Source organism: Sturnus vulgaris, chromosome 7, assembly GCF_052056855.1.
Source record: "Sturnus vulgaris isolate bStuVul1 chromosome 7, bStuVul1.hap1, whole genome shotgun sequence".
Lineage (NCBI taxonomy): Eukaryota > Metazoa > Chordata > Aves > Passeriformes > Sturnidae > Sturnus > Sturnus vulgaris.
Genome location: NC_142249.1, coordinates 13,100,085 through 13,127,425, shown reverse-complemented (window position 1 = coordinate 13,127,425; position 27,341 = coordinate 13,100,085). Strand labels below are relative to the sequence as shown.

At 40.1% G+C, this 27,341-nt stretch overlaps 1 protein-coding gene across 1 annotated transcript in view; it reads left to right on the top strand.

The window, feature by feature from the left end:
- Positions 1-4,122: 4,122 nt before the first annotated feature.
- Positions 4,123-27,341, top strand: part of HECW2 (HECT, C2 and WW domain containing E3 ubiquitin protein ligase 2) — a 104,536-nt gene continuing 81,317 nt past the window's right edge. Inside the window, exon 1 of the mRNA XM_014879429.2 lies at positions 4,123-4,546. Within this exon, the coding sequence (XP_014734915.2) occupies positions 4,255-4,546 (292 nt within the window). The 5' untranslated portion in view covers positions 4,123-4,254. The remainder of the gene's footprint in view (positions 4,547-27,341) is intronic.

Genomic DNA, 27,341 nt, shown 5'->3' with positions numbered 1-27,341 from the left:
TTGAGTTCTGTGCAGAGAAGGATCTCCAAATTCTAAATTTATTCAAGAAGCATTTACTCAGACACTTTGAGCTCAGACACTGAGCTCAGACAGATGGTCAGTTTGAACTTTATATTGTAGCATTTATAAATCTTTGTACTGAACAAAGCAGTGTCACACAGTGTGTAATTGGAAAACCAGCATGTTTTCTGGTCTTTGTATTCTTAATGTGTTCTTCAGCCTGTATAATTATGGGGATTGCTTGTCTCAGTATGGTAGAGGCATTTGAGAGATACACCGAGCACGATGTGAATGTGTCCAGAGGAGAACAAGGGGGCTGGTGAAGGTCCTGTGAGGAGCGGCTGAGGGAGCTGGGGGTGTTTAGCCCGGAGAAAGAGGCTCAGGGTCACCCTCCACAACTCCCTGGAAGTAGCCGGGTGCTGGTCTGTTCTCCCAGGTAACCGGCAAAGGACCACAGGAAACGGCATCAAGCTGCCCCTGGGGAGGTTTACATTGAATATTAGGGAAAATCCCTTCAGCAAAGGAGTTGTCAGACACTGACAGTGGTGAACCTGTGTTAGGTTAATGGCTGGGCTGGATGTTGGTGAAGGTCTTTTTCCACCTAAGCGATTCAGTGATGCCGTGAGTGGGGGACATTTGTTTAGGACGGATTCTCCCCGCCCTGTGTCACACAGAGCCGGCCAAGGGCAGCGAGCCTCGCTGGCCGTGCGGTGCCCCGGGCTCGCTCAGGGTGCCGTGGGTTAATGAGCGCTTCTTTCCCCGGCCGTGCTCGGGGCCAGCCCCGCTGCCGAGCTCCTCTGCTCCCAGTGCTGCGGGAAGCGGCTGGGAGCAGCGCCCGTCAGCCACATCAAAGAGCACCACATAAACAAGCAATGAATCACTGCTAGGAGTAAGATAAACAGGGCAGCATGGGAACTCTGGCTTGTTTTGTGTGGTGGGGCAGGATTTTTTTTTTTTTGGTTATTCCTGTGCTGGAACTCTTGGACTTCCATTCATGTATTTTTTAAAATGGTCTGACGTTTCTTTTTAGTCTCCTTCGGTGAAGAAGGTTGGGCAAGAGGATTTTCCTATCTCTATTTTGTGTATTAAGTGGAACTATTTCCCAGTTCTAGTCCCTCTGTGATTAGTAATTGCGGAGTATATTTAGATAGAAGTAATCCTGAACTTGGGCCACTTAGAGATTAAGAGGAAATCAGTTCTAGTTCTCTCTAAGCTTCTTGTCAAGTACTGAAGAAAATGCTGTGATACGGATAAGCAGCTTTGATACAGGTTTCACTTTTCAACTGAAATAGTTCGCTAAAGTTAGTATCTGCTGATTTCCTGAATGCCTATATTTCCTTATGCTTTTAATTCAGGCTGAACATTTCAGTTTGCCTTCATGAAATATGCCTGGCCAGCTTGGTGTGACACTCCCTGATAGCACAGCTCCGGTCCCATTCAGCCTGATGAGCTGACCTTCGTGGCAGGGCAGGTGCACACAGCTGATCCTGGCCATTGTCTTCACAGCACAGTCTGGGTGCAAATGCTGTTTCAGTGGCGCTTGGCAGGAACTGAAAGTGGGAGGATAATTCTTATTTTCAGTCTGTGGTAAGATGTATGTGTTAATGTTCTGTTAGTTATGTTATTAGTGACAGACATCAGGAATTGTTAACCCAATGAACTGATTTCTTTTGTAGGCAGGAAGGCACTGTGTAAGGTTTTCATCTCTTTTCTGGGTTGCAAATAATTGGTGGCTCTTTTTGCCCTTCTATCACTTCTTATGGCTTGGGTTTTATGACAATCATCTTTTCCCCTTTTACAATATGAGTGTCAAATATCCTTAATTAATTTCAAAGTGAGATACTACATATTATCTGACATGAGGGCCCCTTTACAACCCCTTTTAAGCATTTAGGAGATGCTGTAAAAGCTTATGAATCCTGAATTTTTGGAGTTTTTTTTTAAATCTGCAATAGGAGCTGATTTACATGTGAGTTTAACTTGTTTGGTTGCAAATTGATTTCAGTTGCTTTATGTGGTTTGGATCACACTTGGAATTATGAATAAGATCAAACAAGTTACCCAGAGTTTAGATTTGTGGTTTAGTTTACTTTCAGAAGCTAATGTGTTTCACCAGAGGGATCGCCATTAGGAGTTTGGAAAATGGACTGTTGCAAAGGAGTTAATGTTTTTCTCATGCTATTTTCATCTCTCAAACTGTGGCACAGTCCTGACTAGTACAAGTTAATTCTCATGTGTCTTTAACCACAGATGAGTTTGTCCATCTGCCACATATAAATTTTCAATATGTTCCAACAAATGCCAGTGCTGTGCTGGGTACAGCGTAAGGCTCTGCAGATGAAGGAAATTTCTTCATCCCTCCTATTAAAACTTTGTATTTAACCTGTAGTCTGCCTTCACGACGCTTATTTTGCAGTGATTTTACTGCCGTAAAACCACCACATACAGTAGTTCAAAAATACATAAATCTGTGACTGTGGCACAGAAGAAAAGGAACTTAATAGCTCTCTGTCAGTCTGTTCATTAATACTGCCCAATCTCCCTGCACCGAGGGCTGTGATTCCCAGGCTTGCTTGCTGTGGTGGGCAGCCTCAGGGGCAAACTGGGACCTCCTGACTCAGGGGTAGAACTCTGTCAGTGTGACATTTAACACTTAAATGTAGTGTGTGCTGTCACTCACATCACAGGGTTGATCCCTGTGTTTCACTGGCTTCTAGAAAAGGTGGTGGCTGTTTCTTACCAACCTTTCTAGTCTCAAAGCACTCTGGGATTTTCAGACCTAGTGAGTAAAACTTTGCATAGAGAAACAAGAGGCTGACTTCCCTGACTATTAAAAAAGGCCCTTTTTACCAAAGCTTCCGTTTTGTCATTGACCCCAATGTCAGAGGCAGAGTGTGTAAGAACATGGCAGAGGTAGTGTACCCTGCTGACGTCCTGCACCAGAAATAAAATGTGTATGCAGCCAAAATAGTCCTCATGTCAGGAACGACTGTGTCATGTACTTTGTGAAGTAAACATGGTCATCTCTATGTTGCTTCTGTATATGTAGAATTTTTGTTTTCTTCCTTTTCTGCATTATTTGATGCTGAATCACATACAGTGTATGATACACTGCACACAATTGGATAAGTTGAACTTTATTTTTCCCCTTTGTTAGTTCTTAGTGTTTCAAAACATCTCGCATTTAATAAAAGCTGAACAACAGCAGGAAAATTTTTGGTATGCTTGAAGAGTTCATACACTGAAATGTTATTGAAAAGAAAATTGAAGATGAGTTATGACTTATTGTAAGCTGTGAGTAATATGAGGGTTTATTTTGAAATGACAATAATTTACAAGCTATGGATAATGAAATGCAAGTTCTGATTCTGAATGTATGGTGTGATGATATTGGCATGCCCCTTTCAGGAAAGACACTTCAGGGAAGTGTCTGCTTGGGGCTGGAGGAAAACAGTCAATGGCAACTCCTTTGCTGAAGAGCTTTTAAGACGTCTGTTTTCTAATGGATGGTGAAGGACAACAAAAAATTTGACTGCACAGATGAATGGACTAATTGGATATATAGCCATAATCTAAAGTACCTCAATGGTTTGACATGTTTTTGTATGGTATAGAGGACCTCAAAAGCTTTGCTTTGTACTTTGAGATAAAATCCTTACAAGATGATTTTATTGTAGCATAAATCTGTGATACAATATTTCTACTGAAATATGTCCAGTCTTAACTATTATCTTCGACACTTAACTCACACTGATCAAACAGTGCATAGAGAGTACTGTTGAAACTACCATAAACATCATGTATTGCTGTGATTGCTGTGATGTTTATGGTAGATGAGTTCATGATGTCTTTGCTCTTAAGGTTACTTCACTCTTAAGGCCAGACTTAAATTAGCTTTGCTAACAGCTGTGGCTGTTCTTGCTTCATAGATTGTCTTGGACTATTTGCTTTCTGCTGTTTTCTGGCTTATAAATGTTACTTTGTGGTGTATGGCTAACTCTGAATTTTGTTGTAAGTGAATCATGGAGTTTTTTTAATGTACAGACACTCAGTTCTTTGCAGTGGTAGAGCAATGAAGAAGATTGTACTCAGTCTGTTTCAGGCTTCTGTGGGAACATTTTTGCACTAATACTTCTCCATTTAATAACTGACTGAGTCACCTCCTGTCTCACTTAACACTTTCTTTTTTTCCTCCTTTGTGATAGATCTCTGAACAACAACTTTTTTACGTGAATTGACAGAAGTGGAGGAGAGATGGCCAGCTCAGCCCGAGAGCACCTGCTCTTCGTGCGCCGTCGCAACCCGCAGCTCCGGTACACGCTGAGCCCCGAGAACCTGCAGAGCCTGGCCTCGCAGGGCACCATGCCTGAGAACATGAACTTGCAGCGTGCCAACAGTGACACTGATCTAGTGACCTCGGATAGCAGGTCTAGTCTGACAGCCAGCATGTATGAATATACCTTGGGACAGTCTCAGAACCTCATCATTTTCTGGGATATTAAGGAAGAAGTAGATCCAACTGACTGGATAGGACTTTATCACATAGGTAAGTCAGAATTGTGTTGTGGTATTTCTGTGTGTTTCTTGCTATTTTGCCACTTTGTATTTTCTTTTCTGGTATGTGTTCTGGCATGCTACAGAATTAATCTACGGATAAAGCTGAGGTAAGACTGCAGAAAGTTGCTGTGGATTCCTCTTCGCTTTTCTCCATGCAGTGAGCTGTGTAAAAACATGATTCTAATTAATGTAGATCTGGTTCCACAATGACCTGCTAGAAGATAAAATGCATTATTTCTAAACAACAAATATGCATACAGTTTCCTGTTTCTGCCTTTGTTGGTGGCTGGCTTACAGTCTGGAAAATTAGAAGTACCATATTCATCGTGTAACTTGATGTGCTTACAGTCCAATGCTTATACATTATCTTGGACAAGTAACCTCTTATCGTTTGTCAAAAGCAACATTAACATTTGTATAAGTCTTTGATTTTGTAGAACTGAAATAGCATCAATTCTGAAGGAGCGAAAATTTCTGTTTACGAGAAATTCTTGTAGTAGGAAATCCTCTCCAAAAATTCTTCTGTGTGGATATCTTTGTGCTGTTCAGGCTGTTTCATAGGAGGAGCTGGAAAAAGCTGGAGGCTGCCATGTAAGGGTCTGTGGGCTGTGTGTGCATTAGCAAATAGTGACTCCAAGGGGTGGATCAGTAGGTCAGTTGGTGCTGAGAGCATCTGTAACCTATCTGGGTTGTGATTTTCCTCTGTGTTGTGTGTAATCAAGGATGCAAACGTCCCTGCTGCACGTGTGGTGTGGAACTGGTCAAACGACAGCCTTTATGTCCCCACTAGAAAAGGAGCACAGCCAGTACCTGGAGCAGCACATGGGGTTTAATCACCTTCTCAGGAATCACTTCACGTGCACTGAGTTTAACCAGTGCTCACTAAGAGGGGCTGATGGGTTCCTTTGTTCCAAAATTGCCCTGCTTCTCTGGACCTAAATACTCATGTAGAGAGAATGGTCAGTTCAAACTGACCAGAAGCAGCTATAGCAGAAACTGATGGAGACAGTTCTGACCACTGAAGTTATATCTGTGCTGGGACTAAGTATAGTGCAAATGGAATGGGCCTCAGTAGGATTTTTGAGAGGTACTTGCTGTGCCACCTTTTCCCAAGATGTTCCATCTCTGCATCACTTAATGTTACATTCTGTGTAGATGCTGTTTCTAGTTCCTTTCTTTTTTTGTCTGATATTTTTTACCATAGTTCCACAAAGTGGACATTATTAACTTGTGCTATTCCAGTGCATTCCTGGCTGTAAAGGCTCTATTGGAGTTGCTCCATAAGCTGCAGTCTCTCCTGGAATAAGCAGTGAATATGCACTAACCTTTAAGCCAGCTAAATGAAGTGTCTCCATAATAAACAGGAATGGATCTTCCCAACAGCATTAGCAGCTGAAGTGATCTGTGCTGTAAAATGCACAGACTGCTAAATGAGCTGAAAAATTCTAATTTAAATACATCGAGAACTTCATCTGCATAAAGGTATAACAATCTTTCCTGTTGTTTTTTTTTATGGTTCACAGCACTTCAGGATTGATATTCAATAAGCTAAAATGCAGCAACTCTATAAAATTCTTATTGGTTATTACTCTAGGCTGAAAGAGATTTTTATCTTATTTTCACGATTAAAAATATTTCTACATTCGGTCTCTTGAGTCTTTAAGATATGAAACAACATTAAGTTACCACAGGGTAAGAATTGTATAAGGAACACCCAAATTTATGCCTTCTTGGCCCTAAACCCCCCATTATACTACCATGTAATACCAGAGTATGTGAATGCTTTCTTGTCAAATGGTGGAAGGTCCAGAAGCTTTTGTCTCCATTGCCACTTGGAATCCATGAGTGGTGGTGTGAGTTTTGTTACTGATTTAAAATAGGTCTGAAAAGTCTTTCCTTTAAGTCTTGTGGTTTCATCATTCTGAATGATGAAATTGCACATTTTTTAACAACAGAGGTAAGGACATACTCAGTCTGATAGTATGCCTGTCTATCTTTGATGTAAGTTTTTTGATCAGCTCTTTCAAGTGTTAAACCTTTTAATTTGCATACCTTTTATAGCCGTAGTTAAGGTAAAGTTAAATTCTGCAGGTATAATCCAGAATTTTCAGTCCGTTTTAATAACTGTTGTGAAGTACCTCCAGTTTCCACTTACTTCTTTGGAAGTTGAGGACTCTTCTTATTTTGTCAGGAGAGACCTGCTAGTTGTGAATATTTTTAGGAATAAAACCTCCATTCTCAAACATGTTATTAAAATTTAATGTAGATGCTTGAGGTTCTCCATCCTGGTCTTTGCTTAAAAAGAAAGTTATTTCATTTAAGTCTCTCCTTGGGCACAGGCTCCTGCAGGCACTGGGAGCTGTGTGTGGTCACTAATACAAGGCAGCACTGGGGCTCTGCCAGCTTGCTGCTATACCTCTAGTATTCCCCCAAGCCTTCTAATAAAGCACCATTTTTTTGAGGAGCTAGGAGCAGAAAAAGGCAAATATTGTGCTCTTATTTTATTTTAAAACCCAAAAGCCCTGTGGCTTTTTTAATGTTGCTTGTACAATGAACTGTCATGCAATCTGGATCAGTGTTTTGAGGGAAAAAAGTGATTGTTGATTCTGTGAAGAGAAAGTGAATATTCTAAAATGAGCATCATTCTGGGCTCAGGTATTTGTAGAGTGAGATTTGGCAAAGGTCTGAAGCAATCCAGGTACATTTTCAGCTCGAGTTAAGTTTTGTAGAGTTAGAGCCATTATAAAAGGAATTAGAAATGGAACACTGGGACCTGTCTTGCTTCTTCATTCATTAATTTACTCAATAAGCATGTTCTCATTAGTTTTCTGTAATGAGAAGGGAGTTCTGTGCTTCTGAGTGTGGTTTTATTGTTCAGTTAGAACTGCAGTGGCTCATGAGGAATCCCACCAAAGTTCTTCATAGAAGTTTCTTTGTAAGAGGCTGAGCAGAACCCAGTGATGGAGTGGTGCAGTTGGTCACAAGAGTGTCAGCAATCAGAGTCACTGCCTCTCCTGTTCGTGCTTTACAGGTGACTGGCTTTCACTGGGGAATAGTAGATGGAGCTCTTCCTAGTACAGTGCAACTTCAGTCAAGTGTTTGGCCTGCTAAATGGTTATGTTACCTTTTTAAAATGAGAAAAGCCTAAGGGGAGAAACACAGAATCATAACAAATACTTTGTAGAAAAGATTGTGCTTTTATGAGATACTAATTCACAGGATACTCCTGTACAGAAACTTTTGGTCTTCTATTTTTAAATGCAGGGAATAGAACCTAACTGAAAAAATTTACATGGCTAAATTCATGCTCAGTTTTTCTCGAATTTTGTATTTTAAAGAATCTTTTTAGATATATATGTGCGTTTGCTCGCTTGTACCATACTTGTATCTTCCTCAGTTTCATCAATGTGCATGTTAAAACAAGGCCTGTTTTCTTGCTGAGGCACTGCTCTGTGTGCATGTTTTCTTTCCCCGTGTAGTCCTAAGGATTACCAGAAGAAAAATGTATGTGAGGGACACGGTGTATTCTGTGAAGGCAAACATCCTTTTTCCTGGCTATTTCTGGGTTTGTACTGGCTGAACTTTTAAAAGTGTCAGTAGCACTTCTGGAACAGTCCTGTCCATCGAGTTTTGTTGAAGCAGCTTTCTGTGTGCAGGGCTGAGATGTGTGGGAATGCAGCTGGCACAGCTGTGAAAGCACAGGGGGTGTCCCACTGAGGCTGCTGCCAGGCAGAAATGGTGTTTGCTCTCTCCGGGTACATCGGGCAGTGCTGTGTGAAACGGGAAATGGTCAAATCTGAAATCTTTATCATTTTGGATTCAGCTTGAAGCTCTGCCTAGATTGGACTTGTCGTTTTTTCTTCAGGACTCATAGTGAGGATTGTCACTTGAGAGGGACAAGGCATGATGAAATTTGAAGAGGGGGCTTTTTAGTAAAGATACTGGGCGTGTGCATGCTTTGAGAAGTAGAGATAAATTTTCAGTCTTTCTGTTGTAATGAGAAGGAAGAAATCCTCTTCTCAAAACCTCTTGATTTTAAATTAGTATTTAGACTGAAAACAACCATCCTTTGAAGTTATAGAGGACTACAGAATTTAATGGACATCCTCGTAGACCCATAAGGTTTTCTTGTTCATTAGCAATCCAGCTTTTGCTTTGTGTAGGCCTGTTTTAAATTTTTTTGTTCTTACTAGCAATATTTAATATGTTAGAGGTTGTTTTCTATTTCCTATGTTTTGAAGAATCTGCATCTGGCTATGGCAAGAGTGGTCAAGCTCTGGAATCCTCTAGTGAGTAAAGCTATGCCAAATATTGGTCCCAGCTGGAGTCAAAGAAGATAAATGGATATTCAGTTTGAAAGAAGTATGAGTATGATTGTAGTTTTTTTGCTGCTGTGCTATTATAGCAACAGGCTTCCAGGACTACCTTGGAAAGTGAGGGCTGCTCACAGAGATGAGCAGGTGGACTCTGCTCGTGGAATGCTGAGGTTGCATCTTGATAAGTGTTACGGGTTGTCATGAAGTCTCAGATTAAAAGAAAACAGGAAGTACAAGATAAGGAATAAAAAGTCAACAGAGAGATGCAGACCCTGTTTCTGGTTAAAATAGATTATCTCCCGTGGCCAAATTGCCCAGGTTGGCTTACTTTTGTCCTAATTTAGAGTCCTATTTATGAGATGTGTGCCCTCATTCTAGAGCTGCTTAGAGCACATTTGAAATGCTGGCTGTCAAAGGTCATTGTATTTGTTTCTATTAGCTGCTTTACAGAGGCTGCTTGGCTTTCTTGTTTTACCTGCATCATGGATCCAAAATAGCATCATAAAACCAAATAAAAATAAAAAGAACTCCCCCCCGATGTGAAGTTATATTGGGCAATTTAGATAGGCTTAGGTTTATACTAAGCTTCCTAGGGTAATGGAGTTTGTAGCCTCTCCTTTTCAGGTCAGACAGGATTAAAAAGAAAAAAGCTTTTTCATAAACTGCCTTTAGTACACTTAAAATAGAGGCTCACATTAGACAGAGAGATTATAAAATATTACAGTAATTCATTCCTAGAAGATTTATTTGGTTTGCATTATAGAAAATGTACAAAGTAATATCTTCATTATCTTCCAGAAAGTTCTGGTTATTCACTTGATTTTTTTCCCCTTCCTGTTCTGTTCTTTGCTTTTCTGTACTTTAAAATGTGAGCAGTACTATTCATGTCTGTTGACTAGTTGCTAGGCATAAAGCTATTAATTTGTGGTTACTCCTCATTCTGGCTGCTGCTAAGGTCTGCAAACCACTGGCTTGAGTTTCTGTGTGGAAGAGTCTTTACCCAGCTGGTTCCATGAGCATCTGTGGCTTTGACTTCCAGGACGCTGGCACTGTGCTCTTTGTCATCAGCCATAGTGGGTGGAGAAAGCTGCCTTGATCATTTCATTTGCTGGTGACTTAGTAATATGTAGGGAAAGGCCACCTCTTGAGTGGGATAATGAAGTGGAGGCAGTCTAGTATAACAACTGTATCCTAAAATGTGGTGAGGCTTCAGTGGGCTAAAAAAATGTATAATAAACTGAGAGCCTTCAGAAGCTTTCCCTCCAGGCACTACATTCCAGTTTTATTCTTTCAGTTCTTCCTGGATCCTGACCCACATAAAGTGCTCCTTTTTCACCAACATGGAATTTGGTACTTTCTGCTCTTCAGTTGTGACCTGGTGAACTTTATTAAAAAAATCAGTGTATGGAGAGCATAATACCTTTTCTTTACTGCAGAAAATTAGAAGATGTGAATAAAGTGTTTTCTCTATGTATTTTTCATTGCATGCAGCAGATGCCTGAAAAGATACTTGTCGCATTAAAATACATACATTTTATTTGTTTTAAGAAGAAAATAATTAATTCCCTGCTAAAAGCCCCCAAAATCTAGAAACTCATAGGATGATATATAAATTCAAGCTGTGACAGAAAAAGTCTTGCCGGAACATTCAAACTTTTCTGTTAATAGTGTTCTTTTTTTTTGAGTTTTTGAGATAGCTTTGACCTGAAAACTAGACAAACGTAGCTGCAGGGAGGACATTTTCAGCTGTGTTGTCAGTATCTTTCCACTGCAAGAGGTTTTGGCATGACAACATTTATAACCCTTTGGATAGAAAGTGGTGTTCTCACCACCCTGCCTTTTGAAGTGACTGTTCTAGCAGATGGAAAGATGGCAAATACAAACCCTGGATAATGAAAAACAATGTAGACCTCTGGATTTGTAATGTTCCCTTTTACCATAAAAATGCCTTGTGTGAGCTTGTATTTAAATTTGTTTGAAGGAGGTTGGTTTTAAATTTTTTTTAACGACATTTCCAGTGCTGTTTTCTGTTGTGAAATCAACACGCCATACAGTATTTTCAAAATAATTCAGAAAAAAAGTTATTCCAAGTCAGTGATAACTGGATTGAAAAAGGAATTGCATAACTTCATCTATTCTTTTTCATGTAAGAAATAGATTATGGATTAGTTTTGCATTATGCATAGTGCTAAAATTCCTCCTGTACATTTTTATGAAGTTCTTGGCTCCTGCATCTGCATGGATTTATCAATGACTATAAGAATCTGAATTAATGGAGAAGTGTTATAAGCTGAGTGTTAAATAGGATATGTTAAAGATGTGACTGGTGTAGATAAAGGCAGTGGGACATGAAGAGATGAGACACAAACATATTAGGACTCTGAAGCTAACGCTTTATTGGCAGATATGTTTAATATAATCTTAATATAGTCTGATATTGGATACACAGGTTCTTAAATTATAACTGGAGGAGGTTCACAAAGGTGATTTTGATAGGCCTCCTTTCCCAGCAAAGCTCATCAAGATTAATCTTGCAATTTTTGCCGTTTGAAGGACAGAAAAAGTTGATGTCAGACTGTTGAGTCTTACATCCTGTGTCAAGTCACTGATCACTAATGTGTCAGTAGTCCCTGAAAGTTCATAAAAACTGGTGGGTTCATTGCCCTTGGCATTCCTGCCCTAACTTTGGGAATAAATTAATCCCTTATCTCCCAGTGTGTGGTAAAGGAAAAAAATGAACCTAAAATTTTCATACAAGTAAGGTAGTCATTCTGCATGTTCTGTGATAAGGCAAAGAGGAGAAAGACAGATTATCTGTTCAGATATGGTATGAACTCTGATGCTCCATTAAATGCATCCTTCCTTCAGAATTTACACTTTATTTAATGGTCAAAAATGTAGTTCATGTGACTTAAGTCACACTTAAGGATAATTTTCAAGGGGCAAAAACTGAAAGCTTGGACCTAGTAGGTGTCATCTGTAAAGAGGACTAAGAACTGAATGCATTCTGTGCCTTGCAAAATCAGGACCTTAATCGATGTTTTATCTTTGCTATAAAATGTGGAAGCACTTTCTTGTATATGAAGCTCTAGTTAAGCCTAAATGGGTTTGACTTTATAAACTGAAATATGTGTAGAAAAACATTATAGTGCAGTAGTAGGCACATTTGGTTGTCACTGAGATAAATATCCAGTAATGACCTCATTAAAAAAAGGAAAAAAATATCTATGTTCACTGTGGTTTAATTTGTATGTAGAGGTTCATGCATGACATAGTTCAGCAGATGGTAGCCTGCAGGCTGGGGGAAAATTCAGTTTGAAAAATTTTTCAACATAGATATATCTCTCAATTTTAGTAGACTTCCACACAAGCAGTTGCTTCCCAAATACTGAATAAGGATGCAATAATCTACCAAAGTCAACTATGAATAACATTTTTATGAGTTATTGTGAGGTGGTACTTAATGTGCAGGCAACACTTTTTAAAAGGTATTCTTAAACTTGTAAATTTGAGCAATAGGGTGAAAAGTGCATTATCTGGTTCCCTTTGAGCACCCCAATCCAAACATACCCCTGCTGTGTGTTCAGAAGTGAAATCCCAGCCATCCCACCTGACATCAGTGCCCCTGCCCCAAGGGATGCCGAGAGCTGTGGCTTTCGTTGTGCTTTCGTTAATCTGAGTCGGTCAGATGAGGAGAGGTTTGGGGTTTGGAAAGCAGTCCTAATGACAGCGTGCTGAGCTGAGTGCCCTCCTCCTGTCCTGCTCAGGCAGTGAAATACAAATCTCAGTGTTTGAGATTCACGTGTATGGTGTGCTCAGTGCTGCTGTTTGCTGCACGCTGGCAGAGCATTGACTCTCCCAAGAATGCACGGAGCTCCGGACCAGTTTAGCATCTCGGGGGCTGAGGGACAGCAGCAGGGATTACCTGCAGGAGTGTGGAACCCGGAGAGGGAGGGACACTCTAGGCAGTCATTGGCCATGGAGCTGCTCAGCTGCAATGTGCAGCGGTGACCCCAGCAGAGAGGCCGTGGCGAGATGTGATTTGTAGGCTGCTGTAAAAGGAGTGCAAGTCTGATGGTGCTGCTTGTAATTGCTTATTTATGTCTGGGTTTACTTGTAATGCTGGGACTAGCTGAATTGGTGAGCCTTTGTTTCTAGTTGCATTCAATTCTAGCTTCTGTTCATTTCCTGAAGAGTCCCAGGGAATTAAGGCTTTAAAAACACTCACTTGGAAATGGAGAAGAAATAATGGAAATATTATATGTAGGTACTTCCAAGATAATTACACAAGTTAATAAAACTTCCTTCCCTTCATTATTCTACAGTTTTGTGTTCGTTTTTACTGTTGTGTTAACACCATGCGAAAGATCACTTTTTATTTCAGAGATTTTGTGCTAAAAAGTTAAAGAAGCAAAATCATTGTCTCCTTTCTGAACTTCTGATGATGCTTTTTGGCACTGGTTGAAATGATATTGCTTCTAAAGAACTGTGAAATGACCTTTGTGTTTCCTCTGCCTTTGGTCTCATCCAGTTTAATCTGCAGAGCTATTTAGTACTTGTCATAAGCAGTGTTTGGCTTCATTTGTCTCATCTTCAGCTTAAATATTTGAGATGAGAAGTAACTATATTGGCATCCTTTTGTTGAAGAGGTAAATCTTAATTGTGAAGTAGTCATCCATCTCACTACAAAACTACTAAAGCCTAAGTGTGACAAAAATGAACTGGCAGTGTATAGGGGGAAAAAATCATTCCTATTACTCTGAATGTGCCAGTGTGGTGCTTAAGACAAGTTAGCAGTTTTTCTGGTTATTAGTTAAAAACTCTGTTTATGCCATCAGTGCATTACTCAGAAGTTAATTTATCTTGGAAATTCTAAATTGTCTCCAACTAAAGTAGATTGCAAAAGTCGTGAGTGATCTTCCAACCTCCTTTTCCTCCCTCTTCTCCATCTATATACTGCATGTCGTGTGATGAAGAATAGGTTATAAGATGCTATTTTTTAGATAATGTCCTTTTGCTTAGGACTGCTCTGAAGTTAAACGTAGTAAATCAAGACTTTGTCATAAAATTCCATTTAAATTTCCAAAGGAAAACTGTCTTCTGTTCAGCTAGAGCATGAACTCTGTTACTTTGAGCTGGCTTATTTGATTCACAGGAATATTTACTAGTGCCTTGGGACATTGATACATTGCTGGAAACCCCTGAAGGTAATGAGTCTGTGATGAGGTAATTCAGTGGTGTGTTACTCACCTCACTGAAAAGGCTCTCTTGGATATATGGCCATGGATTTTGTGCCTCTAGGGGTAAGCACCAGTGTCTGAAAGCTCTCATGGGGCACACAGACAGCAGTGGTTTTGGTTTAACTATAGGGGAAATCCACCAAACTGTTCCAGGGAAGATTTTTTTGTCTTTGCATGGAGAAAAACTTAGAAAAAACACTTCCTGATTAGCCATAGTATGTTGCTTTTAAAGTAGGCATAAGGAGAGTTAGGATGATGGGAAACAAACGTTGCGTTTCACAGAAAATAATTCAGGTTCTTTTAGAACTCCTTCCTGCTTGTTTCTTTAGAAATCTAAGACTGACTTATCTTATTGTGTGTGTATATTGGATGAATTTCTTCCAGGATGTGTTGGCTCATTTCCTTGAGTACTTCTAAATTTTCTGAATTTTTTTCAGTCACAACAGATAGCTCAAAAAGCTTTAAGGAAATGAGTCAACCTCCTGAAATAAATTGCTTACTGACTAGAGGATACTGTGTTTGACATCACGGATGCCCTTGATAGTTCTGTGGATACTAATTTACAGATAGTCTTTGAAAATCTGTTATGTGTGCTCCACGTTCCAAAAGGATTTGGGAGGCAAATATCCCCAGTGAACTCCTGAGCTTTCCTGTTAGGAAAGTGGGGCATGCTTCTAGACTGACAGGTATTAGTGTGAGAGGTGCAGATGGGGAGGTGACAGACAGGCTCTTTAATGCAAAATTAAGGAAGTTGTTGAACTTTAGTGTAAAGTAATAGGAGTAATACAAAGGTGGTGAGTTGAGGACTATAAAGCTTTCATAAAACAGCAATGAAATCTGAAGGCTGCATTGGCAAAGTGCTTTGGTCCTTGTTTTGTGACTCACAAGCAATTTGCATTCTGGTTCCAGGAGCCCTTGCTGTGGGTGTCCTGAGTGTCCTGCAGGTGCCCAGAGCAGGTGAGGTTGTTCTGTGAGGAAAGGCCCAGTGCCTGGCCATGTTCCCTTTGGGTTACAGGAGTCCCAGCAGAGATTCTCCTTGCTTGGGGCTTTGCTGAGTCACTGCGCTGGCAACTGACTGCAGTCTTATGTAGTTAGATTAAAAATAAGTAAAAGGACACCATTTTAGTAACATATCTGTCTTACACAGTAGGTAGGCACAGGATTTGGGATTTTCTTTGCTTCCCAAGGATTACTCAGCAACTCAGGGACAGAAATGAGAGCGCTGGCAGCATGATCTGTGATTTTCTCTTTATGTGCCTAACTAAAAGTAAAACCAGATGGCCCTTAATATTTAAAAAGTTTGACATCTGGATCTGGAGCTGAACTTTGAACTCTGAGGCATCAAGTAACAAGCCAGCTTGCCCTGCTTTGGTGCATTACACAGAAAGTCCCTGATGCAGGCAATAAATACAACATCTTTAAACAGTGGTGATGTGCATCTCCAGACAGGTGACATGCACTGTCAGGCACTCGAAGGAAATCTGAATATGTGCACACCACGACAGACAGAAGAAAGCCTGGAACATCTGCAAAGGGGTTGACCCTGTTGGTGTGTAAAGTGTCTCAAACCAGTAAGAGTTCTGTGAAAGCAGGTACAAAATACAAATCCAACTGCATTGGCAGGAGACAGGATAAGGTGTAGGGCTCTATCTCTGTTTTTGTGGTTGTTGTCAGTGATTGTTGCCTGTAATTTGGGGTCATGAACAATTAAATTGCTACATTTCTCTTGTTGGCAGGTAAGTGTTGGCCGTGGTAGTTCAGTACTGTGATCTGTAAGCTTTTTAATACAACCTTTAGAAGTGAAGTAGCAGTGCGTGCAGGCAAAAGGACAGAATGAATAGTCATGGTTATTAAAAAAAAACCCGAAAGCATTGCATCAATGGAAGCATCCCTGCTGAAGAATCTGAACAGATTATTGCTTGATTTGGCAGGAATGCAGGAAAGAAAAACAATGTTTGACACAAGATTGACTTACAGGTCAGTGTACCTACCTGTTTGCAGCTCCAGCTTGAGCATAGGGGATGGTATATCCCAAATGTGATAGAGAAAATCAGCAAAAATAGGTGGCTGAAATCATCAGGACAAACTCCTGGTTCATTGTGACAAAATAGGTTTGGTGGTCTCAGCAAAGAACGGATAAAAAACTTGTGAATATCTGTCAAACAAGCCCCAGGCTGCAGTCCAAGGGAGCCTGAATCAGGTCAGGGACAGTGCAAGAATGCAGGCACTGAGACAGCAGTGAACACGTTGTATTTCCTCCATCTGTATACCTTGCAAAAATAGCATCTTTGAAAGTATATGTGCAAATCTGGAATGTGCTGTGCTCCTGATCTATTTCTGGATTATCCTGTGTCTGCTTAAAGATTAATTCAGTGTATAAGCACGCTATACTATTTGGTGGACAGGACTGAGGAAAACATGATGTGCTTCTGTAGAGTGAACTGGGTCAGACTTCAGTCATATGCTCATCCAGAGAACCTGTTCTCCTGGTGACTATAGTGTTTCCCTAATTGGGCTGTTAAATTCTGCAGTGTCAGTGTGCTAGTGCCAGATCCTCAAATGGGACAGTCTGTGTTTACAAGTAATCAGTGACACACAATATAAAATTATGCAGAAATGCAGAAACCACAGCTTGGCTGAAAATTATGCCCCAGGGACTTGGTTCACAAATATTAGCAAGGTTTACTGCTCACTGTACAAACCCAAAGCTAGTTAGGTGGGATATAACCAAGCTGAATAGATTATTTTCTTTGCAGTTTTATATGTGTTTAAACCTGTAGATTTTTCTTTGTTGTTGTTTTTGTATCTCGCTTGCCCACTTCTTGGATTTGCACTACCACTATCGATTAGCTCTGGCTATGCTGACTGTAACAATATGTGTCTTTGGAAACATTTAGAATATTTTATTTCAGGTGCAGCATTGTAGGAAATGCTTAGAAAAGATGTTTGCTTTGTACAGGTTTGTTGGGCCTCATAATGAATTCAGATTCTTGGACCATTTATTCTTTTTGTTGGTCGCTTTTACATTTGGGTTAAATCACCAAGTCATTGAAGCATGACAAAAGGATATTGTCAAAATACAAATATTTTTCTGTATTCCAAACTAGGAAGCTCTCTGACTTTCTAATAAATTCCCTAAGAAACCTATTACTGTCAAATGACAATAGACTAGTTTTCATTCCCGCTTAAACAACTCATAATATTGAAGATAAACTCAAAAACAACAGCTGCTAAGGGAATATTAAATCCCACAAGATCCTTAAGAGATGTGTGCTGCAGAGACACAGAATAGAATGTTTTTTGACAAGTTTCAGAAACTAGAAGAATTTCTAAAAGGCAGTGAGTAATCACTTGAAACTGGCAAATTTTTTTTTCCTGAAAAAAAAAAATATTTTGGAATGCACTTGAACACTGAAATTGAAATCCTAGCTGATATTGTTACTGACAAAAGGTTGGAACAGGCTAAGAAGAATTTTGATCAATGTCAGAAACTGCAAGCAATAATCAAGTGCAATCAAAAGTGAAGCTGAGGAATCAAAAGACTGTCCTTTCTCTCCTTTCAGTGATGAGTCAGTTCTCTCTACCCAGTGTTGAAAGATGCCACGTTGCTAAAAATTCAGAGGTATCTGTGCCTCATAATAGATCCAGGGTTCATAAACCATTTGAGAATGCAAAACCCAAACCAACCTCCTGAATCCCTGACATCCCTGATACCAGCTGTTGTATGTAGGAAAACTCCTTTTTCTGTGTATCTGATCTGTTCTGTGGGTGTACTGCTTCTTGTTTTAGCTTTCTTTCCTAGCAATAAATAGCACTTTCACCCAGTCACACCCCAAAAAAAGAAATAAATCTAAGTAAACACCAAGTAAAACAAGGGCTGGAAATGCAAAAGTGGTTGAGGGTTAAATGATCTTCCACAGCACTCTCGGGGAGTGTGTTTGGCACGTACTTTGCTCTTTGTTGGTTCATTCCAGGAAAGGAAAGAGAGCTGTGGGGAAAGCTGAAGGTGGAACTTAGTATCAAAAGCAAAATGAGAACATCCAGCTAGCTGGCCATAAAAGCAGCTGGTGGATTGCTGTGTGCAAAGGTTAGGTCAGCCTTTTGGGTGATGCTGGCTCTGTAATTCAGAATGGTTTGTTCTCAAGAGTTTAACACCCTTGCCGATGATCAATTAATCTTTTTTTTTTTTTTTTTAAATATGTCTTACAGGAAACTTTCAGTAATTCTGGTAGAAACTTCCACCGACAAAAGCTACTTGTTAGAGCTGCTGGAGGGTGTACATATGTGGGCAGTTAAAACACTTAATTCGCATTCGTGGTTACAGTCATCAAGCAAGTGGTTACAAGCCATCTGGCAAGGGAGCACCTCCTTCTCATCACACAGCTGAGAGCTTCCCACAAATGAGATTTCAGCTCAGTAGGATACTTTGTGCCCTCACGGGATTTGAGCAGAAATACATACCTTTAATAACTTGTGCTTTCATCTGAGTTGCATGTTTCTGCTCTGTTCTAGAAAAGAAATATATTTACTGAACTTAGCCTTTTGATCTCATATAGACATTAAAGATTTTTTCTGCAGTTTATTCAGAATTATTATAAATATCTAATGAATTATTTGGGCCTGCAGCTCTTTAATTGAAAGTTGTGACATGATTGGAGGGTTAGAAGTGTGAGCCCTTGGTGAATGATACTACTCTCGTGTGCTGCTGGCTTCCTTTATTTTGATAGGTAAAGATGATGAAGTTACTTTTGGGGTGCAGCTGCTTGCAGTTGGTTGGTGTTTGTATGTCTGAAGCACCTGGAAGGTCTTGTTGGTCAAGATGTTGGACATAGAGACGTGGCTGATCTGAAGTGACTGAGCTCATCTTTTGAGCTGCATCAATATTGTTTAGCATTTGTAAAAGGTAAATATTTCTGCCAGTAATAGGTCTGTTAGAATATGAATGGGAAAAGAGCATATCAGGTGGATAATGTACCAGTGAATTCAGGTCAGTTTTTTTAGACAATAATTGCAGAAATGGAGGGATTTGTGTCACTTGAGTAAGTTAGAGTGAGGTTTTCAGATTATTCATGTCATGAGTAACTAGTTCTGGCTTTTCACCAATTTTGAGGATCGTCTGTCAGGTGAGTTTTTTGAATTGGTAAGGTTGTTAACCTAAAGGCCATGTAACCTAAATTATAGATGCTTACGATTTATTATCACCTCACTTTTAGGACCAGAGGATGAAAAGAGTAAATAAACATGATACTTGTTAAAAAGTGGTTGCAAAATGTATGTGAATTTATAAAGAACTCACATATCATTATTAAGTTGTAGGGTAGAGGAAACAGGATGGATGCTAATAATTAGGCATGGAATGGCTCCTGTTAATTAGGGCAGGAAGTTTTGTGGTTTATTAGATAAGTAGTAACAGGTTTGATACTTCCCTTAGCTACTTCTTAGGGAACCCATCTTACCACTGGCTGGGTATCACATAATAATGTACCATTGCTATGTAAGCTGTGTATAAAAGAGGGTAGTTTCTTCTGCTAGATGAAAAGCTGGAAGAAAAAAGAAGAGGGAGCAGAAGGATGAGCAAAAAAAGGAAAGCAGGAAACCAGACAATGTTCTGTGCAAACCTACAGATCAATAACAGCAAATATGCTTGTAATGAATTTTACTTTGTTTCATGGGTAGCCAACATGAGACGTATTGCAAAATGCTGTCTGGAAATAAAGGTGAGTACTCAAGCTGAATGTTTCAGTAATAGACACTTGCCAAATACTTGTTTCCTATCTGATTTTATAATTTCTTTAATATAAACAGAACAAATGACACTTGGCAACGGTTTCAAAATACAGATTTAAAATAACATGCATATGTTTTTGAAATCTCTTCTGTTGTGCTTTTCGTACATGTGCATTGCAGTGATATGTATGGTGTTTAAAGGGCAGATGTGCATTTCATAATAATTCAAAATGGTGTTTAGTTTTTAGATTTGCAAACAACAACAAAAAAAGTAAAAATAGAACACAGTCATCAGCTCTATTTTAAGACCTCTCAGTTAAAGCAATTGTATTTGCTGACAGTTCCACAAGAAAAGCCTCTTTTGAGTAATTTACAGAAGATTTACATGTGGAATGAAGTGCACTTAAGGTTAGTTTATGAGCTAGTAATGGCTGTCAGATGAGCCCATATTTTACTGAAATTAAACCCAGAAGAGAGATCATTACATCATTCAGTACAATCTACTGTGTATTACAGGCCACTCAGTGTTGTCCAAATTTCACCTCTCCTGAATATTCCCACTCTCAGAAGATGAAAATGTGACTATTGCCAGAGAGCAGCAGCAGTGTGAATGGGAATAATATTCTGATTGCAGAGCTGGAATCGCTCCAGGTACGTTTTGAGGCTGAGAAGGAGGGAAGAGGGATGGCCATAACCATATGGCCTTTCCTGAAGTGGTTTCCACTGTTTCCACTTGAGAAATGTTTGACCAGAAACAAACGAACACCAAGCAAAACTGCCAGTTTCTCTGGGACCTTTCTGCACTGGGTGTCTGCATACAGGACCAGATGTTTGCAGGTTAATAAATAAACCAGCATGAAGGCCATAGAATAAATGATCTCTGACTTTTTCTGCTGGCTGTAGGATTACATGTGATGTGTATGAAGACAGCCACAGCAGAGAAAGCCCTCTCTGTAAGTGCAGCTGTGCTAATAGCAAAATTGTGCTTTTGTTGGTAATGTTTATTTACCAACAGAATTTCCCAAGGGCAGGATAGGCTATGTAGACAAGAGCATGGCTTTGCTGGTATCACATCTTCCACAGCAGGAATACTTTGTTATAGTTTTGAGTTTTTCTGGCAAAGATTTGTGATGGGAATGTGGTCACAGATAAAAGTGCATGCCCTTTATCCTTGGAAGCTGCAATCCTCTTCTGCGTGCAGCTAAAGCAAGCTCAGCAGCTCGTGTGCTGCCAGCAAACAAGTGCTTATCTGACACCATATAAGGCTGTGGCTGAAGAGGAAAATGGTGAAAAACATTCCACAATAAACTTAGACTGGCAGATTTAATATAGCACAGAAAAGCTTAGATACAGATTTTTTTTTTTCTTTTTTGCTTTTTTAGCTCTGACAGCATTTAACTCCACAATAACCTTTTATGATAATTAGGAAAAAATGGCTTGTCTTTCTAGATATTCTAAACAGGATTTGTTGTTGTGGAGTATGGTTTTGGTTTTATTTTCCCTTGGACTTGCCACTGTTAAAAGCAAGAGAAACACCTTTAGGATACAGGAATGTGGGAGTGTCAGGATGTGTTTAGGGACATGGTAGGGGACAGGATATAACAGTAAAGAGCATATTGAGAAGGAATTATGGTTGTGAAGGTGAGTTTATCTGAATTTTATCAAGATGTGAGATGCAGTGAAGTGCTTTAAAAAAAAAAAAAAAAAAAGGAAATTATGCTACAGAAGAGACAGGCTTCTCTTTTCCTTAGGAGCATTGCTTGCCTCTTTGCTTCTTCGTATCCTCTCCGTTTCTATAATGCAATAGCCTGCTAAATTGTTGTAGTACCTTACAATATTGGTATAGTCCAACTTTGGTAGCCACTGGTGGCTTAAATCTGAGTTTCCAAACTGGTCCCTGCCTGGTGGCCACTGCTTTTGGCAGTCTCCATCTTCTACAGACATCTCTGACCCCCAGCCATGTGCAGCTGAGATGATTGTCAGTTGACAGGAGAGGTGGTGCAGCTTTTGCCTCAGCTGTGTGCTGCTGCTTTCAGGAAGAGGTTGAAGCATCCCCCATGCTGAATTTCCCCTCACATAACAGCTAGTTTAAGAATGGTAGCATTACCATTCTTTATGGTAAGAATTATTACTGTTAAGAATTAACTGTTAGGTGATTTATTAGCAATTTGCAAAATTGTTGGGAGTCTTCTGCAATATCATTCAGCATCTAATAGTCTTTAGTCTAAGAGTGTGCAGTACCATCTGTCAGAGTTTACTCAGTGTCATTCTCTAGCTTAATTTTTGGTCTAACATTTATGCCTTTCTTGTAGTAGCCAGTCTGTAGTAGTGCAGTGCAGGAAGAGCCAAGCCTTGTGTCCCTGTGCTGTGCAGGATGTGGTTTCCAGGTGAGCCAGGTCAGCTGGCAGGTGGCTCATGATGCACAAGGCACTTGTGCTGTGGGGCTGGCACATGTGTGAAACCTGAGCTGTAGATGGGAATGAAGTGCACATCGTTTATGAAGAAGGATTAATAAGATTTTCAGGAAAGAGGTTAAGCTTGAGGTCATTTCCTTCCTCTTGTTACGCTTTTGAATTTCTGCCAGTAAGATGGGTGAAAGGACTTATTTTTGTCTTTGAATGCTTTGAATTTCAATGATGCCTTTACTTTGAATACAGAGAAGTGGAATTCCACTTTATTCCTGCCATTGTACTGTCATATGTCTGAAAAAAGTAACTTGTATTTTTTTTCCAGTATCTTTGTGTCTTGCATTCTAGTTAACTAATCCTTTGAGCTGCTGCTGCGCCCTGAAATACCACATTGTGTGAGGGCATATGGAGATACTCTGATCCCCATGCTGAAGTGCTAGTGTAGATAAAGAAAGAATCAAAATATAGTGGTATAATTCTTGGAAAAGAAGGAAATGGCCAGTGTCAGAATATAGGCTGTGAGTGAAAATGAGAGCAAGGATTTTCCCAGTCTATTAAATTTCAATAGTAAAAAGGTTTCATAGTTTAGTGTTTGGATGGGGTGTATAGTATGGTTTCTATGCTTTGCTTCTGCAGCTGAAGTAGGAGTGAAGTGTTAGAAAAGTTGATTTTATTCCTGGCCATCCTGTCAGTTACAACTAGAAAAATTAATAATGGCTCTTGCTGCCTAAAGCAATAGAGTGCAATAAAAGCAACATACTAATGTACGTACTGAGTCATGGGAGGAACGAGGGGATGCAAGTGGAGCCTTTCTGCTTCTTGCCCACAGCTCAGGGGCCATCAGTGGAGGTACATGAACCTTACACTTGGTTGTGCAATAGGAAAAACTGCTGCTGTGCAGTGAGGAACAAACACCTCTTTGCTTTTCTGACCATGGGTCATGATTATAGATGATGATGGTCCTTTACTGCTAATATAGCAGGACTGTGCCACCAGAAGGCTGAAATCTGTGTCCTGGCTGTAACTCAGTGTCACCCATCACCCTTGGCAGTGCACGATTGCCTTCAGGAAGAGCTGCAACAGCAGCTTCTCTCCTGTGTGAGGCTGTAAGAGCATCTCTTGTACCTTTTTCTGCCTCTTTCCTGCTCTTGCTTTTCTCAGTTGCAGTCTTGTGTCTTGTATTTCCATTACTTTCCACGTTTTTTCCAAAGTGTCTTGGAATAATAAGTGATAATAAGATCTTGTAGCTGCTTAGGGAGCTTTAAAGACTGTCCAAGAATTTTGTTCTCAACGTTTTTTGGGGTTGCTCTGTTGGTATTCAAGGGAGAAATGTTTCCAGCCATTTAGTACGCAGCGGTGTGTTAGGTTTCTCTTACAGCATTCCAGTTCTGATGTTCTTGCGCCTTCTGTCCTTTGAAGATACAATTCCTAGAGGTGCTCATGCAATCACAAAGCAATACATTAACTTTCATCTCCTCGTTAGCAAAGAATCCATCTTAATTTCTGTGACTGGAAGCATTTTTGAAAAATCTTCAAGCTGAGTAAGAACAGATCCTCCTGTGAGAGGTGGAAGGGTTTTTTACCTCAGATTTTTTTTTTTAATCTAAGTATTACTAGGAAAACCAAGATTTGCTTTGAGAGCCTGAACCTACAGCTCCACAAGTGTGCAATTCCATTAAATGTATGCTGTGGAAGATTTGATCTCAGACTATGGACCAGATTGCAGATTCCTTTAGGAGCCCTTTTTGTTCTTGAGGTGCTGGGACTGCTTTGGCATGGTTTGGGTTCTTGCCACAGGCTGAAGGAGTTTTAGGTCAGCTACAGTTGTAGTTCCACCAGGAGGCCATTGAGGAGTCAGAGCATCTGGGGCAATAGAGCCTTGTCCAAGCTCCTGCCCTGAGCTGGCATTGCCACCAGTAATGGAAGCTCTCTGCCACCTACTCGTCCTCCTGCCCAGGAGTGCCCTGTGCAGAGTTATTCTGGGTTTAAGGCAGCTGCATCCCAGCCAGACGTCATGGAGCAGTCCCCTCTTCCCTGAAATAACTGGATTTGTGGGGAAGTCATGCGGGAGAGCGAAATACTGTGTAAACAAAAGCCAGCACTTCCAGTGAGCTCCTGCTGTGCCGGTTGCTGTGGCTGCCTTGCCGTCATTTCTAGGATTTAAGGATCCTCCTGTTTACATCAGCCTGCCCGTGCTGCGGGGCCGTGGCCATGCTGAGGAATCCTCCCATGGACAAGGCAAGGAAGGAAGTGGAGGGAGGATGGGGCTTCGGCATCCTGTACCCTTCGGAGGGGAGTGGCTGCAAATAGCAGAGCTTGAAGGACGTAATACCTAATGTGTTTTAGCACGGGCTGCTGGAACCCTGAGAGTTCTCCTTGAATAAAGGAGAAGAGGCAGACGATGGTGTGTGAGTGCTCCAAACTGCCGCCGAGTTTGAGAACATCCTTCTGAACGCCTTTCCTTCGGATGACAGGAGGAAGGGAGAGGACAGACGTGCCTCGTGGAGCTGAGATTATGCAACAGTGCTAACACAGAGCTAAAGCCTCCAAACTGGGCTGGGTCCAGAAGGCAACTTCTGTAGAAAACACTGGTTGTGATTGGGAATGAGGATGCTGTTTTTAATATCCGTCCTGTAAGACGTTACTGGTTTTTATTCTTCAGTTTGTTAATTGGGCTCTGATGGAGGAATGCAGTTTAGGATCTACAGGCATCCTTTGGAATGGCCAGGTAAGGCTGGAAGGTACAACTAAGTGTTGATCTTTAATTTCAGCAATGGTTCTATCTTACACGAGAAATATTTTGGTTCCACCAGATAACCTGTGTTCACAGGCTGAGATGGAGAATTCTGAAAATCAGAGAAACAAGCTCTGGCTTAGTGGGTTAATATTTGTTTAGTACTAACTGATACCTAGTGTATTTTAAATGGATTGATGTAATGTGATTTATTGTAGTAATTGCTTGCAGTAGAAACCCTTGAACCTGTTAATTTACTTATTGACTTTCTAGAAAAGGAGTGAGGCCTCAGGTGATTATCTTCTCCTTAGAATGTGTCCTGATACAGTTTCCAATTGCTTTAAAGCATATTTTGGGTGTAAGGAAGAAATATGTTTAGTTCATTAGATCAGTAAACACTGTGCTACTTCTTTATTGATCCCATGGATTTTTATTTCTAGTATTTCTAGAATTAAAATTATAAGAGGTTAAGAAAGTGAAAATATTGCACAAAGGTTAGCGCTTCAGACTTTCCCAGTCATTTACCCAAAATCTACTGTAGCTATTCTTTGGAATGTTCTTGGTAGTCTTACATTTTGGTGACAGTCTATTTTACTGCTTGGAAGTCTGTGCTCACACTGAAAAGCAGAGTGCAGTTGCTGGCATTGAGATTGAGGTCTTTGGAAGTAATGCAGTAAAATGCGTGTAAATTAGTTTTTGTTTTACATTGGAAATGCCATCCTAGAGATCTCCTGATGGTTGGCTTACAATCAAGTTCAGAAATATTCTCCAATGCAGATTAACAACAAACCTGTCACTTTTAAAGAGTAAGTGAAATGATGGAGTAAAACAGGTAGGGGAGAAACCCTTCTTGGTAGAATGTTTATGAGAGAAACTGATGGCAGATGCACAGATCTCAGCCTCAGACAAAACTAGGTGTAGCCTTGCTATTCTCCAACCTTCCTGCACTGCTGATCCTCCCTATAAGAGAACACCTGCCAAGAGAAATAAATGAGAGTGATGCTTTAAAAGCTTAGTACCAATACTTCTGTTAATAACTGAATGCATTGCAAACACCATCTTCAGTGCCCAAAATTTATTGACGTTAGCCTAAAATGTGAAAGAAGTCAGCATTCTACAATAATGAACATAATTTAAAATTTTAAATTGAAACGGAACAATACAAACACTTCAAAAGATTTTTGCTTAAAGCATCTTCCATAAAGGGATGAAAAATGGGAGATGGGGATGTAAATCCCAAAGGAGGATAAGAGAATTATGCAGGGATACAATTGGTGTTACCGATGTGATTGATCTTTTCTGAGCTAAGCTGCATGGATTTTTCAAGAGCTGTGAGTTAGCGTACCCATATATGGAAGTGAAAGATGAAAATGGTTAAGTTGTATATAATTAAAGCTGACAGCTAGAATCTATTAACATCACCTTTACTCTGGTATGAGTATTTTCTAAATGTGTTAAAGAGATCAGAAGGCAAAAGTTTGAACCTCTAGATTGCTATAGCGACCTTTGCGTATTGCGCAGGAAAAAATTTAAATCAGTTGTGTTTCCACACCAGGAATTTGTGACTTCTATTGTGTTTTGGTATTATGAGGAATAAAAATCATTTGTGTTGATGGAAGCAACCCTTTTATCACAAAACCTAACACTACTGATGACGGATACTGTGGCCAGAAGATGAGTGGTGGTTTATCTGTGCACTGGGACTGTAAGGCTTGTTTCAGATAATGAATTGCTAGCAGTTCCTCTTTATCTGTCTTATAAAAGACTGTATCTTATTTATTTGTTGCTTTAATCTATGCAAGATGACTCTGTGACGTGATGGATTTCAGGTAGTTTATCTTTTTTTCCTGAGACACAAAGAACAAAATGTGAACTCCTCAGAAGCTTCCTGACCTCTGATGTCAGACACTGGCTTAGCATGGCTTCCAACACTGTAACATCCCTGTGCAAAACTGGGAGTAGCAGATGATAAAACATGATTGTGCAGCCAGACAGGCTGGAGAAATGGGCAAACAGGAGTAACCCCTGACATTGGGATGGGCTGGGGGCCAACTGTCAGTAAATCAGCTTTGCAGAAGAAGACTTGAAGGTCCTGGAGGACAAGTTGAGGAAGAGCCAACAGTGTGCCAGTGCAGCCTTTCTTAATGCCAGGTTTGGCTGATTGCTTAGTAGTTAAATAAAGCAAACATTGTTACTTGGAACTTTTTTGCTTTACAGTGATTTTAAGGAGCATTACTCAGAGTGGAGTTCCATACAATGATACATGTATTATTGCCCACTTTTTGTTGTAGAACATTATCTCAGATACTCCGATTTTTCCAGGGGTTGCAGCTCTGAGAAGTTCTGTTCTGTATTATTT